General features: G+C 35.7%; 1 protein-coding gene and 1 long non-coding RNA gene across 3 annotated transcripts; one reads left to right on the top strand and one right to left on the bottom strand.

Moving 5' to 3' along the window:
- Positions 1-2303: 2303 nt before the first annotated feature.
- Positions 2304-4586, bottom strand: LOC113049984 (uncharacterized). Its single transcript, XR_003276682.1, has 5 exons — positions 4553-4586; positions 4078-4131; positions 3810-3927; positions 3332-3410; positions 2304-3189 (listed from the first exon to the last, which is right to left on the bottom strand). It is a non-coding gene; the product is annotated as an uncharacterized LOC113049984 (long non-coding RNA).
- Positions 4587-8376: 3790 nt separating this feature from the next.
- LOC113048868 (butyrophilin-like protein 2) lies at positions 8377-19267 on the top strand. Of its 2 annotated transcripts, XM_026210781.1 has the most exons (17): positions 8377-8461; positions 8668-9006; positions 9143-9180; positions 10635-10656; positions 10781-10839; positions 10947-10974; positions 11312-11361; positions 11521-11539; positions 11630-11956; positions 15313-15407; positions 16913-16931; positions 17083-17126; positions 17315-17342; positions 17442-17768; positions 17981-18060; positions 18370-18430; positions 18549-19267. In XM_026210781.1, the coding sequence occupies exons 1-17, from the start codon at positions 8413-8415 to the stop codon at positions 18719-18721; spliced, it is 1758 nt and encodes a 585-aa protein (XP_026066566.1). In that variant the 5' UTR covers positions 8377-8412; the 3' UTR covers positions 18722-19267. The 2 variants fall into 2 exon arrangements, with proteins under 2 accessions (XP_026066566.1, XP_026066567.1); XM_026210782.1 differs by lacking the exon at positions 11630-11956.
- The last annotated feature ends 361 nt before the right edge of the window (positions 19268-19628 follow it).

Below are 19628 nucleotides of genomic sequence, written 5' to 3'. Positions count from 1 at the left end.
ACATTTGTTAACATAACATAACAATGAAAAAGGTCTTAAATATTTACTAATTTTAGTTAAATGTCAGTTTCATTGTTTACTAATAGGTCATTAAAATGAAAAGTTGTATATGTTTATATTATTTCATGGACCTAAAAGTAATATGAACAGTTGTATTTTCTATTAACTAATATTTACAAAGATTAATAAATATAGTAACAAATGTATAACACATTGTATAATGTATGCATTAACTAAAGGTAATTCATCTTAGTGTTGCCAGTTATCTGTTGACATAGAACAATAAACATGACCAAATCAGACAGGTTACATAATTTTTCTTAAGTAATTTCACAGTCTGTCTTTATACATATTTACATGTTTTTTATTCGCTATTTGATCTAACAGACCAAACAACATCTCATGAGTATTCAGTCTAAAATTTAGATGTTACCATACCACAGTTTGTTAAAAATGACTATGCTGAAATAATACAAGAGGAAATGAAATGATAATGATACTCTGTTTGTTCTTACAGAGACACACATAGTCTCTCTCTTTAAACCACCTGATCTCCATGTCAACAGCACTGATTTCAGGTGATAGGTTACATGGCACAATGAAGTCAGAGCCCTATTCATTTCTAGTTTTTCAGCTTGTTGAAATTCACCTGTCAGGGAAAATAGGGACAAGAGTCATAATATTTTCAACTAGATTTACAATTAGTGTGTTTTTTTTTTATTCTTTTTTTATGTACGTCTTGCAAACAAAAGACATTTGTCAATTTCTCTCCTAAACTACACTGAACAAAATTATAAATGCAACACTTGTTTTTGCCCCCATTTTTTAAGAGGTGAATTTAGAGAATTTTGAGATCTAAGACTTTTTCCATGTACACAAAAGGCCTATTTTTATCAAATGTTTGTTAGTGAGTACTTTTCCTTTGCCAAGATAATCCATCCACCTCACAGGTGTGGTATATCAAGATGCTGATTAGGCAGCATGATTATTGCACAGGTGTGCCTTAGGCTTGCCACAATAAAACGAGACTCTATTACTAAAACATGCAGTTTTATCACAGATCACAATGCCACAGATGTTGCAAGTTTTGAGGGAGCTTGCAGTTGGCATGATGACTGCAGGAATGTCCACCAGAGCTGTTGCCTGTGAATTGAATGTTAATTTCTCTACCATAAGCAGTCTCCAAAAGTGCTTCATGGAATTTGGCTGTACATCCAATCAGCCTCACAACCCCAGACCATGTGTAACCACACCAGCCCAGGACCTCCACATCCAGCATCTTCACCTCCAAGATTGTCTGAGATCAGCCACCCGGACAGCTGCTACAACAATCGGTTTGCATAACCAACAAATTTCTGCACAAACTGTCTCAGGAAAGCTGCATGCTTGTCATTTTCATTAGGGTCTCGACCGAACTGCAGTTCGTCATCGGAACCGACTTGAGTGGGCAAATGCTCACATTCGATGGTGTCTGGAACTTTGGAGAGGTGTTCTCTTCACGGATGAATCCCGGTTTTCTTGTTTTATGAACACTAAATAGGATTATGATGGGAGAGAGTTTGGAAACTTTCAAGAACCTTCTGAAGCTAACGCTTATGTCTGGTCACGTTGCGCTATGAAATTTAGAATCTGACGGTTCAGTTTTGCAGTATGGCAATTTTTTAGGCAGATAATTTTTTTTCTGTCATACTCTACACCTGTATTAATCTATGTGATGCTTGGATCTTATTTGTAAAGCTAACAGTTTTTTTTCTGTAAGAGTTATCCATCCACTCTGTATATTACAATGCTGCAGGGAAGAATCAGGACAAGGTATGTGTGAATGTCAAGTCATATTTATTCATTATTCAGCTTCGGTCAGTACAGTTTTGAATAAGATTTGTTCAATAACTGTGCGAAGTTCAAATACAAAAAAAGTTCAATTCAGAAATAAGAAGCTTAGTATAGACTTTCATTATTCAGCACATCGTAAGCACTTTCTTTAATATTTTAAGAAATGTTGAAACTCAAAATTATCATATTTCTCCAAAAATATTTGCAATATTTATTTTATTGGTCAACAATGTCTTTTTTTTCCTTCAGCAAGTCAGATTTAAGCATCAGGCTACAACAGAAACACACATCGGCTATAAACTGATATACAAAGCACAATGAATAATTTACAGCTATAAGAAATATTTATATTTTTTAGATCAATTGTAAACTTTTTTTTTTTTTTATTGTATGCCTATAGTTTTCTTTTGACCTGAAAGTAACAAAAGCTATGTACTGCTGCAACCGTAATGAGTGAATTTTTTTTATCAGCAGCTCATTCTTTTTCTCTCTCCTCAGAAAAGTTAAGATCACGAGAAAAAAGGGGAGAAATAAAATCATGTTTTTTGGGGGGCTTCTGTACAACTGTGTCACTGAAATTATTACTCCTTATGAGATTTTTAAAAAGGAGAACAAAGATGTTTCAATACAAAATAAAGTTATAAAATATTTATATCCTACACTCTTATATCATCTGTTCTGTTTCAACTTGTTACCTGACAAAGATAATTTCCCAAATCTGGCTTTCTGAAGTCCCTCAACTGTAAGAACATTTAAATTTTTCCAGATCCTCTGTCAGAAGACTGACTTTGCCTTTTTTTTTAAAAGGTTTGTGTATTATACATTACATCAGTGGTTTTCAAGGTGGGCTGCGGTGGTACTGCAGGTGGGCCGCCAATTATTTTCTGTTCATTTCCAGTCCATTCTAGGGCTGTGCGATTAAAAGAAAACCAGTTTCTCAGCAGGATAAGTTGTTATAGTTGGGTTAACTTCGAGAGCAGTGAATGGGACAGTATCAAAAATATATTTTTGCATTCTTATTTACTCGAATAGCAAAATGAAAAACTCTACAATAGCATTTTCACAACTTTCAATCAAAGGAAAAAATCTGACAGAGACTGATAACAGCAGTCAGAAGAGAGAACAATGTCAAATTTAGCATCCCTCCCAAAGACTCTTGGATTAGAAACACCCTTGCATTAGCATTAACTATTTTTTTTTGTAATTTGATATGAATGTGATATAATACAAAGTATAGTGTTACAAATGCACATCTTTTTTTTTTTAAATCACAATTTACAAACATTGTGAGGATTTACGATGAAAACACAGCTGAAACACATCATCAGTCTTGTGAAAATGGTCCATGATCTCCTCCTGAATGGCCAACAGATACAGCAGAAAAACAGTGTGCTTTAGTCTACTTTTAATTGCTTTTCTATATAATGTTGAACAGAACACAGTTACTCATAGTAAGGTGAACTCATGTCGGCAGGTTCATCAACAAGAAGCTCCTCACCATCAGGAAAGTCTGCAGTGCTGCTCTCATCAAATGGGTCTCCTGTTATTGCCACTGCTGTTCTGAGATTCTGTGTAGGCTGTTCATTGAAAAAAATAGTGATATACATCAAATTAAATAAAAAAATATTACATTTATTCATTTAGCACAGGTAATTTTTAAATTATCTTAAAAATGGGGAACACCACAGGAATTATTTTTGCCATATTAGTGCATTGATTAATGGTTGTGGGCTAATTAAGTGCACAATGTGTCTATATGTGTGTACACTACATGTATACACACATGTACAAACTCATACTTACCTCATCATATACAGTCCAGGACAGCAGGGTCATCATGTTACAGGAAGGGCAATGTTATAATTTCTCTTATAATAAACTCTGAAAATATAAACTATAAATAAATAACTATAAATAACTGAACGTTTTAGAAGGGTTTCTGGTGTGTGTCTGCAAACGTTCACTTATTTACACACCTGCAAAAGATGGGGTACGTCCAGAGAGGTCTGTTTATTGTCAGCCAGCATCAGACTTCAGCAGCTGTCTGTCCACTGCCTCACAGGTGTCCACTACAGAGCCACATTTCTTTATTAACTGACGAATAAAAAAAAACATATGGGTAGTTTTTTATTGTTTAATTCAGTTCAGTGTAACAGTGTATACAGTCATATATAATTTTGGATTAGGCCAAGCTGAAACACTATTTCAGTTATTTCAATGTCAAATAAATAATTAAATACTTACATAGTGCTGCTCTGTGAACCCTTTGAGATTTTTAGAGAAGTCATACTGGATTTTCTGAGGAGAGAAAATGATCAAAACCAGTTTTATGTACGTTATGTGCAAATGACTCGAAAAATAGGCTAATAGCCTAACGTTACATGTACGTCAACATGGATCTGTAACTATTTAACAAACGTAAAAAACAACAATAATTTAGAAAAGTTAAAGAAAAGAGTTACAATGAATAAACGTACAGTAAACATCATGCGTAAACCAAACTAATAACGTTAATTATCGTTTGTGACCTTGTGTTTGTACTTTGTAGTCACCATTTCGTCCCACAAAGTGCATTAGACTCGTAAGCATCGCGGCTATATAATTAATGGTTAAAACAAACATTTTAAATAAAAATAAAAAACATACAGTCTAATGTGTCAGTGTATGAATTAGTATACAAATAATAAATCTGTGTATTTATTTCGGAGTCTTTACTCACCTTGTGCAGCGGTTGTTTCTTTGAGGGAAAGAGCTTGAATCTCTGGGTTCTTCCAGATGCTGGCTTTTACAAGTGAGATCTTCCATTTAAATGTTAACAGAGCTTACAGTAACCCTTTTCTTAAATGTGAAAGCACCTTGAGGTCTCCGTGTATTGAAAGGGTGACTCCAGAACCTCAGAACTGGGAACAAAATGCTTCGAAGATCCCATGAGTTCCTACACGAACTGCAAAGACTATAATGGTTCCTCCAGGAACCATATTATGAGAAAAAGAGCTTTGAGGCACTTAAAATACATTTTAAGGTTCCTGTAGTACTCAAAAGGATACCTGAGGCACATTTAGTTTTTACAGTGGTGTGAATTTGTTAGTGAACAGGATGCAGTTTAAGTGAGAGGAGACACGTTTTAAGTGTGCACACTCTCTCATCGCAAAGCAGCGTGTATCTGAGCAAGCACGACTGGTTTTGTGACAGATGCGCTCTCACTGCTGACCACATACACATACTGTACTGTATACACACTGCAAACACCTGAGGCACCGCTACAATTAATGAGCTCTATGAACAATGCATGGCAAAAAAGAAAAAAAAGTCCCTGTATACAGGATTTTTTTTTTTTTTGCCACAAGTCTATACATTTTTTTTACATCTTCACTATAGTGATAATTTTGACTTATGTCTGTTCTAGAGATGTTACAACTTTTTGATAAAGCTCTGATTGGTTTTCTTTTGGAAATATGTTTCAAATTAATCCTGAATGCATTTATGACTGTAAAAGCATATCGGTGTGTGTCACAATTGCAAAATTGATAAAAAAAATCGCGATAGTTTTTTTTTTTTTTTTGTCCATATCGCACAGCCCTAGTTTATTCAATAAATACAGTTTAAAATCTAGCTTCTGAGTACTAAGTTATTAACCCAACAATAGCGGGGTCAGTTAATTTTTTTGAAGTGGGCCGCGCAAACATATGCGTTTGGTTGTGTGGGCCGCGATTTGAAAAAGGTTGGGAACCACTGCATTACATTAATAATAAAACACTGCACAGTATACACTTTACATTATTATTATTTGATCTCCTTACATTGCAGCAAGTGGAATCTTTTACAGGATTCTCTAAATAAAAATGGTTTTATAAGGTGACTCTGGCAAACAAAAAACATTGGTAAATTTGTCTCCATGTACCCTTTTTGTATCATGGGAGGTGTTTATTGGTGCATATTGCAGAATGTTGGTTTGATGTTCCATGCTAAAAATCCAATCCAACAGAAGAATTTTTAAGTAAAAGCTAAGTTCTTAGTTAAATGAAGTGCTAGATAGGCCTACTATAAAATACACAGCCCAACTAAGAATCAAAATAATGCACTCCACTGTGGAGAGAACCAGTTTTACCTGTTCATGCAAAGAGTGTTTTTACCCAGGTGCCAGCAGCTTTAACACAGCCACTATGTTAAGAATGTCTTAAATGGATAGTTCACCAAAAATGAAAATTTTATGTTTATCTGCTTACCCCAAGGGCATCCAAGATGAAGGTGACTTTGTTTCTTAGTAGAACACAGAAAAGATTTTTAACTTCAACTGTTAAAGAGAGCGATGATGACAGGGTGCAGGCAGCGATCGCGGAGTAGCAAGTTGATAGCCAAGCTGAGAGTCAAAAAAGCATACACAAACAAAATCAAATTAAACCCTGCGGCTCATGATGATACATTGATGTGTAAAGACAAGAAACAGTCAGTTTGTGCAAGAAACTGAGAAGTATACATATATATATATATATATATTTTTTTTTAACCATCTCAATGTCCAAACTGTGCTGACAATCAAACATCAAATTAGAATTTTAGGGTGAACTATCCCTTTAATGGTTTAGTGTTTTATGGTTTTCTAAGGATGACCATTTAATGGGAAACTTTGCACATTGCGTTTATATTCTGGCTTCATCTGCTTGCCTGTAAAGAAATATACAGAATCAATTAGGTGTTTACTTAATTGCACCTTTTCATATTTGTGTTTTACTACATTACATTACTACTTAATTCAAACTGTGTAAAAATAAAAGCTTCATTTTGCCCTCCAGGTGGGCGTTCCTTTAAAGGAGTGAGAACTATACAGTCTTGTTCAAAATAATAGCAGTACAATGTGACTAACCAGAATAATCAAGGTTTTTCGTATATTTTTTATTGCTACGTGGCAAACAAGTTACCAGTAGGTTCAGTAGATTCTCAGAAAACAAACAAGACCCAGCATTCATGATATGCACGCTCTTAAGGCTGTGCAATTGGGCAATTAGTTGAATTAGTTGAAAGGGGTGTGTTCAAAAAAATAGCAGTGTGGCATTCAATCACTGAGGTCATCAATTTTGTGAAGAAACAGGTGTGAATCAGGTGGCCCCTATTTAAGGATGAAGCCAACACTTGTTGAACATGCATTTGAAAGCTGAGGAAAATGGGTCGTTCAAGACATTGTTCAGAAGAACAGCGTACTTTGATTAAAAAGTTGATTAGAGAGGGGAAAACCTATAAAGAGGTGCAAAAAATGATAGGCTGTTCAGCTAAAATGATCTCCAATGCCTTAAAATGGAGAGCAAAACCAGAGAGACGTGGAAGAAAACGGAAAACAACCATCAAAATGGATAGAAGAATAACCAGAATGGCAAAGGCTCAGCCAATGATCACCTCCAGGATGATCAAAGACAGTCTGGAGTTACCTGTAAGTACTGTGACAGTTAGAAGACGTCTGTGTGAAGCTAATCTATTTTCAAGAATCCCCCGCAAAGTCCCTCTGTTAAAAAAAAGGCATGTGCAGAAGAGGTAACAATTTGCCAAAGAACACATCAACTGGCCTAAAGAGAAATGGAGGAACATTTTGTGGACTGATGAGAGTAAAATTGTTCTTTTTGGGTCCAAGGGCCACAGGCAGTTTGTGAGACGACCCCCAAACTCTGAATTCAAGCCACAGTACACAGTGAAGCATGGAGGTGCAAGCATCATGATATGGGCATGTTTCTCCTACTATGGTGTTGGGCCTATTTATCGCATACCAGGGATCATGGATCAGTTTGCATATGTTAAAATACTTGAAGAGGTCATGTTGCCCTATGCTGAAGAGGACATGCCCTTGAAATGGTTGTTTCAACAAGACAATGACCCAAAACACACTAGTAAACGAGCAAAGTCTTGGTTCCAAACCAACAAAATTAATGTTATGGAGTGGCCAGCCCAATCTCCAGACCTTAATCCAATTGAGAACTTGTGGGGTGATATCAAAAATGCTGTTTCTGAAGCAAAACCAAGAAATGTGAATGAATTGTGGAATGTTGTTAAAGAATCATGGAGTGGAATAACAGCTGAGAGGTGCCACAAGTTGGTTGACTCCATGCCACACAGATGTCAAGCAGTTTTAAAAAACTGTGGTCATACAACTAAATATTAGTTTAGTGATTCACAGGATTGCTAAATCCCAGAAAAAAAAAATGTTTGTACAAAATAGTTTTGAGTTTGTACAGTCAAAGGTAGACACTGCTATTTTTTTGAACACACCCCTTTCAACTAATTGCCCAATTGCACAGCCTTAAGAGCGTGCATATCATGAATGCTGGCTCTTGTTTGTTTTCTGACAATCTACTGAACCTACTGGTAACTTGTTTGCCACATAGCAATAAAAAATATACTAAAAACCTTGATTATTCTGGTTAGTCACATTGTACTGCTATTATTTTGAACAAGACTGTATGTCAGGAACACAAAATATACAAAAGATTGTAATCATCCATAAATGAAAGGATCTTGTTTTGGCTTGCATAAATATTTTCAGTGTAGATAAGCCAGTTGTGTGAGACTGACATCATTCTTCTCTCTCACTGGATGTGTTTTCTTTTAGTTTCTCTCAGAAGAATGGCAGCGAGAAGTGGCTGTAAGTACTCCTCAAATAATTCACATCTGCTTCCTTCATTGTTTTGTTCAGCTGTTAATCAAATGTGGACTGTGTGAATTGTGAAAGTTTAAAACATCTTATGTTGTTATAATTGTAGGTCATTCCTACAGTGTATGTGTGCGTGTTTAAGAAAAATACATCACAGCTGATATTTTTAATCTCTCCGTGTCTCTTTTCCCTCACAGATGACTTTCAGCTTGTTATTCCCGAAAGTGGTAAAAGAGTAAAGATTAATTCGCGATCTACTCTCACTGTGTCATGTCACTTGTCTCCTGCACTCAGTGCCGCTGACATGGAGATTACTTGGTTTAGTGAGAGGTCTTGTATTTGCACCTATAAGAACAGAGAGATGACAGCGGGTGTTGACTATGAGGGCAGAGCGAGTCTGTTCATTAATGACCTGAAGAAAGGGAATGTGTCCTTAAGAGTGTCAGACTTCAGAGAGTCAGAACTGGGAGTTTACATGTGCCGAGTCTCCAGTAGAAATGAAACACAGCAGATAACAGTAAATGTGGCCGAAGAAGGTGAGTAATTAATAACTGCACCCAGGATTAGGAATATGGTTGTGTGCATTTCCAAAGATACCTATATTAAAAAATACATTTAATGAACTTCAGTGAATAGCATCTAATTAACAATCTTATTTGATGGCATATGCAGTCTCTGCCATTTCTAAGGACCAGCACTTCTTTACAGTGGTAAGATGACACCATTTTTTTTAATAACATACTATATAGCATAAAATATACATGACAATGTAGAGGCAGAAACCTCTATGATCAAAAGGGACAAAACTGTCTGGAAGATACATTGTGTTACCTGATTCAGTAGCCATAGCATTTGAGATGCATGTACAGTATATATATATATATATATATATATATATATATATATATATATATATATATATATATATATTACAAAGTTTAGATAAATTACAACCACTGGAGAAAGGAAATAAGGCCTTTCGTTTGGCCAGTTCATACTGTATGTCACCAATAGATGCATTGCAGCACATCATTAATGCATATTATTGTTAAATATTAAGGAAATATTAGTCAGTTGCAAGATTCAGAAGAAGAATTTTAAATAAGGTCGCACACTGTACAAGAAAAGCAGTGCTGTTTATAATCCTGCCATACCACTTATATAATTTTACATTAAATTACATTATATTTGTCTCACATTGTTAATGAACATAATGACTTCATCTTAGGTTAGAAGAGTGTGATTGAAAAGTGACATTGAAAAATGTGAAAAAGAAAAGGTCTAAATTTTCAATAGTAGGCTATATGCTACATACAGAGAGATAATAACCATTGCCCTTGCTGCAAAACTCATCAACACATCAAGAGTTTCTTGTTTATTCATTCTTGACATTGTACCTGTATGGGGATTGATTTTGGATTGTTTCCTTGAACCTAAAACATGTGTCTGGTGTGTGGCATTGTCATGTGGAGGGTGAGGAGGAACTCACTTGCAGACAGGAATGCACAAACACAGGTTTTATTCTCAACAAAAAGGGGAAAACAAAACCCACGAGGGGGAAAACAATGAATAGGGCAGATACTAAATAACTTAACAAGACTGGGTAGACACGATAAACAAAGACTCAAAACACAAGAACACTAACTACAAATAAACAATAACAGGTCTCACAACGTCTTCTTCCAAGAGCCACACCGAGTAACACTATATCACAGGAACATGTAGAAACACATATCACAATGAGGAACAATCACAATGAACCGACAAAAGACACAGCACACTAGGGGATCTAAATAGGAGAACTAATCAAGACACAACAGGTGGCACAGGTAAGGCAATCACGACAACTAGGATAACAAGGGGGGCGGGCAAGGGAACGAGACAACACAAGCACATGGTCCAAAGACAAGGCACAAGACACAAAACACGGGTCTGTCATGATCCTGCCTCAAGACTAGAGAAAAGTCAGGACATGAAGGCAGAATCATGACAGGCATGGTGCTCCTAGTGCATCACATTATTTTTTTCCCCTGTATGTTTCCCCTTTACCAATAGCATATTAATTGTCTTTAGATGCTTAGCATCTATGTGCATTTAGTGTAAACAACTGTTACAGGATATTATCTTAAAAAAAAAAAATCTTACTTGATTTGATCTCATTTAGGATTACAAGGAAGGAAGAAACGGTATGTTTTGGAAATCATTTACTCATTGTAATTTTTAATGTTTACATTGCATATATAAAAACTAGCATTTAAAATAATATTTGTTTTTAAACTTTTTTTTTATTGTATATTTTTCTGTTCATAGAATTAACACCACAGGTTGTGCCATCACATCAAAACCTTCAACACAACAGGCTGCCTGGGGTATGTGTGCACTTTAATAAACTACAGCATTATTTATGCATATTGTGTGTGTTTTGAGAGTAGGCTACATCAGTTAATAAAACTTAATTTGTTCTGATCTAAATTAGGATAACAGAACTGGCACCAAAAGCAGAAGTAAGCTACCTTGAAATCATTTGTGCATTGTTATTTAGAAAGTGTCAAAATTATTTTTGTCATATGGCGTTTTAAAAATTACTTTGTAAGATACAAAATAAGTTCTCTATAAATAGAAATAATGTTGGTAATACTGTGTCTACTTTAAAAGAGCATTATTATAAATTTTTATTACTTGTTGTCATAGATTACAATGTTCTCCCTTTATATGCATATAGACATACGGTTTGGAGATTTAGATTGTTTTATTTTGCACACGTCTCTCATATTATGTTTAATGCATGAACTTTATTTTTGAAATAGCACTCTTTTTTCTCTTTCTTTATTTGCTGTGTAGTTTTTAGCCAAGCTTCATATAAAAATGAATCAAACAAGAGCCAGCAAGAGGTATGTGTACACATTAATAGTATATGTGACTAGTTAATGAATAAATAAATAAAGAAATAAATAAAAGTTTTATAATTTAATAAAGACTTTAAATATTAAACTTAGAAATGACAAAAAAATATTTGGGTATTTGCTTTCATCTCAATTTGGAATTCCAAGAAGGAAGACTTGAGAGACGGTAAGTTTAAAATTCTTTTATATATTCATATATTTCTTTGGTGTCAATGTACAATAAGAATGAGTCAATCTTTCTCTCTTTTCCTCACAGAGAATTTTCAGCTTTTAGTTCCCAGTACATCAGAAGAACCAGAGGTTTCTTTGGGGTCTGATTTGATCATTCCGTGTTACTTGTCTCCTGAAATCAGTGCGGTTGACCTGGAGATCAGCTGGTCTACTGATTCAGCTTGTGTTTGCCTGTATAAGGACAGGCAGGTGACCGAAGGGGTTTTGTTCAAGGACAGAGTGAGTCTGTTCACTCACAAGCTTAGAAAAGGAAATGTGTCCTTACGACTGAAAAACTTCAGGCCGTCAGATATCGGAAATTACCATTGTCAGGTCAGCAGTAAAGACAGACGAGAGAAGGTAACAGTTAGAGGTTAGTAGTGTTGTGACGCCGCCACAAAATAAAGAAATAATGTCAATTTCAGATGTTTAAATCAATTCAAACATTTCTAATAATGCAGTGATAATTGTTTTGTTTTGTTAAGGTTAATTACATGTGTCTATATTATTTGTTTTGTGGATGGGGGAAGGTGATATATTGAGTTGGAATATGAGGGACTTTTATTCTAAAAGGCCCGGGTGAAGGAAGAAAAGGGGTGGCCATTATTTTTTTTATTTTATTTTTTTAAGGGGTGATGGCACATGGAGTGGGGGGGGGAGCTTACAACTGGCATTAAAAAAGGAAAGTAGCGGTACCCCAGAATGGCTTGTTGTTCAAAATTATTTTGAGCAGTTTAAAGAACACCTTGTACTGTATACTGATGGGTCTAAAGAAAGCTTGGAGAGGCTGACAAACAAAGGTGCTGGAAAACGGCTTGCTCTGACGGGGGCCAGCGCCATAGCTTTAACAAATATCGCGTCAGTGTTTGTAGGAGTACGTGGATTGAGGAATTGAGGCCTAAATCTCAAAGAACAAGGATGTTTTCTCGGAAGGGGATCATTTGTGGATTATTTTTCCCTTTTCCTGGAGCCTTGCAGGTGGGATCTAGAGATCCTTAAGAAGAGAACGTGGATGAGACTGGACCAGTTTTTTGTCCTCTTTTACTCTTTCCTTTTTGTGCGGATTATAATATATTTTTGGACTATTTCTTTGTTGTGGACTAGATGGTATTTGGATATTTGCGCCTTTATAAGATTCTTGGACTGATATGCCTTTTTGGGTTCAGATCAATTATGTACCACATTGTAGTGTTTATCGGGCTGTAAGGTTGAACAATGTTTCTGGAAGAATACATGTTAAGTAATACATGCTTTGATCATTAAGAGTCTTATGGTTTGCACATCCTTTATTGAATTGATTGTGATTAAACTGTTTATACCAAGATTACCCCCCAAAAAATAACTCAACAATAGACCACTACAATAGACTCAACAATAAGACAGGTTTAATTTGTTACAGATGGTGGCCAGCCAGTACGGGGAAATCTTGTGAAATGTTAATTGATTTTCAGCTGTATTATTTCATTAAGGGCATATTGTTTTCATATTCATAATGGAAACTGATCCTTTTAATCCAGAGGGTGAAGTACTTTCAGTAGATAAATGTGGGTGTAGCAGAGTCCCTTCCTGTGGAGCCTGCTCCATTTAGAGACACGTACCGACACCCATGATCTCCATCGGTAGTGGAGATAAGCTCCTTATTAAGTGGAGTTTATATTGACAGTCAAGCTGAAGACAATGAGGATGATGCTCCACCAGTTGTGACTCCTGTAGTGAGTGATATTGGAAGAAGGACTTCTGAAACATTGAGTCTAGCTCAGTCAGTCCAGGCATTATGCGCTGAAATCAATACCTTGAAAGAAAATCTACGCACATCTAATGAGAGTGCATTGAACTGTGAAGCTGTTTGCAGAGATGCAATGAATCAACGTTTTGAAGACATTGAAAATTTTATGCAAAGTTCTTTGGTTAAACTTGAACGAGGAGTTATAGAGTGTCTTCGAAGGCAGGATGAGCAGTGGGAAAAGGTAGTTGCTCGCATTATGAAAACCAGCACTCCCAAGGCCCGTTTTCAGTTGGTTTTTTTGGGGGGCATTCCTTCCCACGGATTACCTCATTGAGGTGGAGGAACAGCTTAAAGATATGATCCAGGGTCCAGATCAATGCATTCGAGATTTTGCCTATGTCTATAGGGCATTGTGCTTGAAGTGGAAAGCTGACCTTCAGGAAGAAGATGTGGTTCAAAGAATTCTGAATAACTGTAACCCTTTTCTTGTGGGAAGTTTAAGAGGTGCTGTGCATACTGTGGAGCAGTTAGTTAAAGTTGGATCAATGGTAGAAAGATTTCTTAAGTCAAACTGGAGTACGGTTTCAGGTGGGGGAACATAGTTACAAACTAGGTGTGAATGGACGAATGGCAGTGTTTCTCTTTCTACACCAGCCACTAGGAAGGCAATTGTGGAGCCAGCAGAGGGAAAAGGTAGCTAATGTGTATATGGCTTTACCCCTTGATTCAGAAGTGATTGAGCCCCTAACTGGGTTGGTGTCATCAATCAAGGATGATGGGCTGCATAAATATCCTGAGGGGATACAACAGCTTTTGCAGGCATGGCCATATCTCTGTTCTGATAAGTTGGGGAAAACCAATGTGGCCACTCATCAGATCATAACCACAGATATTATTCCAGCAAGGTGCAGAGCTTATGGAGTCTCACCTCTAAAGAAGGAAGTCATGCGAGAAGAGATTGAAAGGATGCTCCAATATGGAGTTATTGAGCCTTCACAATCTTCTTGGGCTTCTCCAGTTGTGCTTGTGCCTAAACCAGATCAAAGCCTACAATTTTGTGTTGACTATAGGCGTTTAAATGCCAAAACACCTCAAGATGCATATCATATGCCTCTTATTCATGATATTCTAGAATCTATGCATGGAGCCCAATATTTTAGCACTCTGGATTTGAAATTGGGATATTGACAAGTGGAAATGGAGAACTGTAGCCGGGACAAGACTGCATTTATTACCACCTTTGGCCTATATAATTTTTGTACTATACCTTTCGGCCTTAAAAATGCAGGAGCTACTTTCCAGAGGCTTATGGAGAGAGTATTGGGAGAGTTGAGAGGCAGTATATGTTTTGTGTACATTGATGATATCAATGTGTACTCACCATCTAAACAGCACATCTGCGAGATCTTGAAACATTCTTTTGTAGACTCCATAATGCAAACTTAACCCTGAATTAAAAAAAAAAGCCATTTTCTCAAGACTGGGCTACGATTCTTAGGCCATGTGGTTTCAGGAAAAGGGGTAGAGGTGGACCCAGAAAAGACAGCTGCTATTACCACCTATCCCATTCCTTGTGCTCTTTCTTCATTACAGAGGTTCTTGGGCCTGATTCGATGGTACCATAAGTTAATTCCGCATTTAGCTGAGCTTGCAGCTCCTTTGTATCATTTGCAAAGAAAAAAATGTTGCCTGGACCCAAAATAACTCTTTGGTAACAATAGGTCTTAAAGTAAGACAGGTTTACTTTGTTACAGTGTATATAATAACAACTTACCACACCTCATATTCATACTCGTATACTTTTAAAACCTCTCACTAGAACATTCATTTGAAACGCTATTCTACACGAATAGTATGATTCTCTGAAAAACACAACCAGTAATCATCAGAAATATTTAAGATTTTTAATAGCAAAAGCACTTTGGAAATCATCAAAGGTCCATAAGGTTAAGTATCAAAGAATACATCTGCAAAAGGTAATGAGTAACACCTGTTCTCCTTAGTGAGGATAAATCCTGGTGTCCAAACTGTGAATCAATCACCAATATACCAAGATCGAAATGTTTCATCAAGTCAAGTAATGTCAATGCTACATGAGGTAAGAGAATATAACCTCTACCTTCACAATATTAGTAGTAAATTATCTTTTGATTTCAGTAATGTTAAACTAGACTTTGTGAATTCGGTTTTGAAAGAATCAAAAGACAAACTGCACTAATCAGCTCTCTTCTGATATTTCTTTAGATATCTCGTTCTCTTTAAAATACGAAATTGCTATAACATATTATTATGATTATTATGACTTAAAGGGTAGTTCACAACTAAAGGAAGATTAGCCCATAAATTACTCACCCTCAAGTCATCCTAGGTGTATATGACTTTCTTCTTTCAAACAAATACAGTCCGAATTATTTAAAAATATTTGTCTTTGGTTTTTCAAGCTGTTTAATGGCACTCAGCGGGTTAAATAAAGTTAAATAAAAGCGCTCATCCATAAAAATAAAAAAAACTACTTGGAGTGAACAAAGGCCTGCTATAGTGAATCTATGCATTTTTTGTAAGATAAATATCCACATTCAAAACTTAATAATCACTTTAATGTAGCTTGCGCTCACTGTTGTACACGGAAGTAGCTCCGGGAGGATGACATATGAGGTTAGTGTTGAGCATGCGCCACTCAGAAGTGCACAAGTGGAAACGCAGCAGAAAGATCGATATAAAACAATGGTCACTAATTACAAGTACAAAATGAGGATTTGTAAAGAAGAATGTCGGAGGATTTTGTATAAGCCAAGAGGAGACTGGTTTTCCTTCGCTAAAGTAAGGAAACTTTGCACCTACATTTAGTAGACGTTTTTATCTAAAGCGACTTACAATGCATTCATATTGCATATATATATATATATATATATATATATATATATATATATATATATATATATATATATATATATATATTTTTTTTTTTTATACCAGTATGTGCGTTTTCTGAGAATTGAACCCTTGACCTTTTACACTTCTTATGCAACGCTCTACCACTGAGCCACAGGAACATTCCTGTTAAAAAGCATTGGTCTTCAAGAGACTCACCAGAGACTCACAACACTGACCTCATTCGTCATGCTCCTGGAACAGCTTCTGTGCATAACTGTTGGTGCAAGCTAGATTAAAGTGATTATTACATTTTAAGTATGGATATTTTTCTTACAAAAATGCATCGATTTACTACAGGAGGCCTTTTTTCACCCCCCCAACCCCCCCCCCCCGAAGCCATGTGACACAGTTTATGGATGAGCACTTTTTATTTTACTTTTGGACTGATGCATGCAACACCTGCTGAGTGCCAATAAACAGCTTGAAAGGATCAAAGACTGGATTCATCTGAAAGAAGAAAGTCATATACACCTACTGTAAGATGACTTAAGGGTGAGTAATTTATGGACTAATTTGCATTTTTGGGTGAACTAACCCTTTAATTTTGTAAGCTCTGAACACCTGTATTGTTACTGAATATTTTGTTATAAATATAGTTGTGGATTCAGGCCAGACAGTGTGAAATAATAAAACTCTTTCTTTGTATCGTTTACATCTTATGCTAAAAAGAGAAGACCGGCAGCAAATGGTAAGTTAAACTTAAAATTTTCACACTTGTAAATGTCCGCCCTGGCATAATTACAATTTGTACCTCCATAAAATGTACATGAAATGCAACTCCATAGTCTGTGTGGTGTATTTTTTGTCTTCTTTTTTCATGTTTTTTCCCTGCATCATAGAATTACCAAGGCACACGTCACAGCTCAGTGATTCAGATAAAGCGGTATGTCCATACAATCATTCACACTATTGTTATAAGTTTTCATCACAGCATTCACTCATTAATAAATGAAGTATAAATTAATTAATTATTCATCAATATTCAATCCACAATGTTTCATTGCTACAAACTAACAATGTTGTAAAATTTCTTGTTTTTTTGGTGAAAACTCTGTTTTTCATCTAAATTAGAGTTACGGCATGAGCGTCCCAAACATTGGTACTTTTTCTTAAGTAATTTTCACTTTATTAGTTTTACTCATGTTTTGTTTTTGAAAGAAAAAGTCTTGTGTAATGCATATTTCTATCTTTTCCTCAGATAATTTTCAGCTGGCTATTCCTCAAACAGCTCAAGAAGCAAAGATTTCTGTGGGGTCTGAAATCATTGTTCCTTGTCACTTGTCTCCTGAAGTCTGTGCCATTGCCATGCATATCAAATGGTTTAAGGAGACAGACTGCGTTTGCATCTACAAGAATGGACATGTTTTTAAGGGGAGGAGCTACAAAGACAGAGCAAATCTTGACACTTATGAATTGGGGAGAGGAAATGTGTCCTTGCATCTCAAAAGTTTCAGTGTCTCAGATGTTGGTGATTACTATTGTCAGGTCATCTGTAGAGACACAACAAAACAGATTACAATAGGAGGTGAGTCCATACTGTCAAACCAGAGTACGAATTAAAAAAAATTGGTCAGAATGAAGTAAACTGAAACCACTGGATCATAGGATCCATTTTTAATGTTTTCTAGCAGTGCCGCTTAAAGAAGCCCAATACTAAATGACTTAGTGTAGTTGGGTGAGGTATCTAAAAACAGATTTTACACAAACCTATTCACGCTTGAGTTATCATCTTCTTAGTGAGGATAAAAACTGAAGTCCAACCTGTGAGTCAGTCACCAACATTTCAAGGCCAAACTATTCAGCTAATGCTGTTTGAGGTAAGAAAGCCTCGATGTTAATTCATTTAAAATGACCACACTGCTCCTTCAAATGTGGTTTGACTGGAATATATATTAATGAATGCTGTCTGATATAGTTATCACCAGATATGTCAAGAATATATGTGGCTTAAACGTGACATTAATAAAACAATAGAATTAACATTATACATTTTAATTTGTTAAATAAAAAAAATATTATAAAAAATTAAGTTCATATTATGTCTTAGTCTCATAAAAGAACAAAAATAAAAATGAAATGAAGAAATTCGTTTTCAAATCTAGTTTGTATAACTCTTCACCTTACAGATAGACAAAATATGGATCGAAGAGGAGACAAACAAAATGGATAAATCTGCTCTAATGGCTGGTGAGTGCAATTAGAAAAAATGTTCATGAAAGGTTATACCCAAGAACAGATGATTCTGGCAGATACAGGAACAACTGAATATTAATACATGACTGTAAACATAATTTTTTTTCTTCAGAGATGAACGTGAACACTAATCAGGAGCTTCAGGATATGTTGATTAAGGCTTACTTCGAAAAAGTCAGACGGCTGGAAAGAGCTGAGCAGGAGTTGAGAGAGACCAAAATGAACTTAAGACTCAACCCTCATCCTCAGTGCTTCGACAGAGACAAATCGAATCCCTTTTCATAACTAAAAAAAGTAATGAAATTTCAGGTTGATGCTAAATGTCTTCTCCTAAACTCATCAGAGCTACAGTTAATATTTCAGATCTTTTTTCCCCTCATATTAAGTATTCTTTAAATAAGGCTTATTATTATGAAGAAGATTACAATGAATTTACACTTTACCTAATATTTACTTCCACAAACCAAAATAAAGCAGATTAAATTCTCATTTATTTATAAATATTCATAAATGACTATGGCCTTATAATAGTAGAATCTCTTTAGTTGCCAGCTGATTAGCAACATATTCCTTTCAATCAACAATTCGGCAATACTGGTCAAACGTCATGTAACATATAATTCATATTTATGAGTAAAGTCTTTGCCTTGCAAATAACAGAGTACAGACTCTTGTCATAATTTTGAGGTAGTCCTCTCTGTGCCATACTGACTCCCCACAGAGTTTTCAGTGTGGCTAGGCTAAGGTTTAAGTGTGAGACCAATAAAGTGAATTTACATTTATGTATTTAGTAGACTCCTTTTATCCAAAGCGATCCAAAGTGCATCAGAACGCTTAAAACTTGGCACACGGAATTATTTAAACTTGCATATGCAAGAAATAAAAGAAAAAAAAAGAGGGTTGGGGTATTTGAGGTCAAAGGATCTTTATTTATTTATTTATTTGTAGGCAAAATACAGTAACTGTTTAAATAAACATTATTGAGATCAAGATAATAGAACAGCAAATGCACTACATCCTCCTAATGGCTGATCATTGTTGAATTTAAATTATGTTGGTGGTGTTGGCATAGTGGTGTTGCCTTTTGTCCCGAGACCCGGGTCTGAATCCACTGTGAGACACCAATGTCTCCCTGAGCAAGACACTTAACCCCTAGTTGCTCCAGAGGCATGTGACCTCTGACATGTATATA

This window comes from Carassius auratus, chromosome 30 (genome assembly GCF_003368295.1).
Source record: "Carassius auratus strain Wakin chromosome 30, ASM336829v1, whole genome shotgun sequence".
Lineage (NCBI taxonomy): Eukaryota > Metazoa > Chordata > Actinopteri > Cypriniformes > Cyprinidae > Carassius > Carassius auratus.
This window is presented reverse-complemented; position numbering and strand designations above follow the sequence as displayed.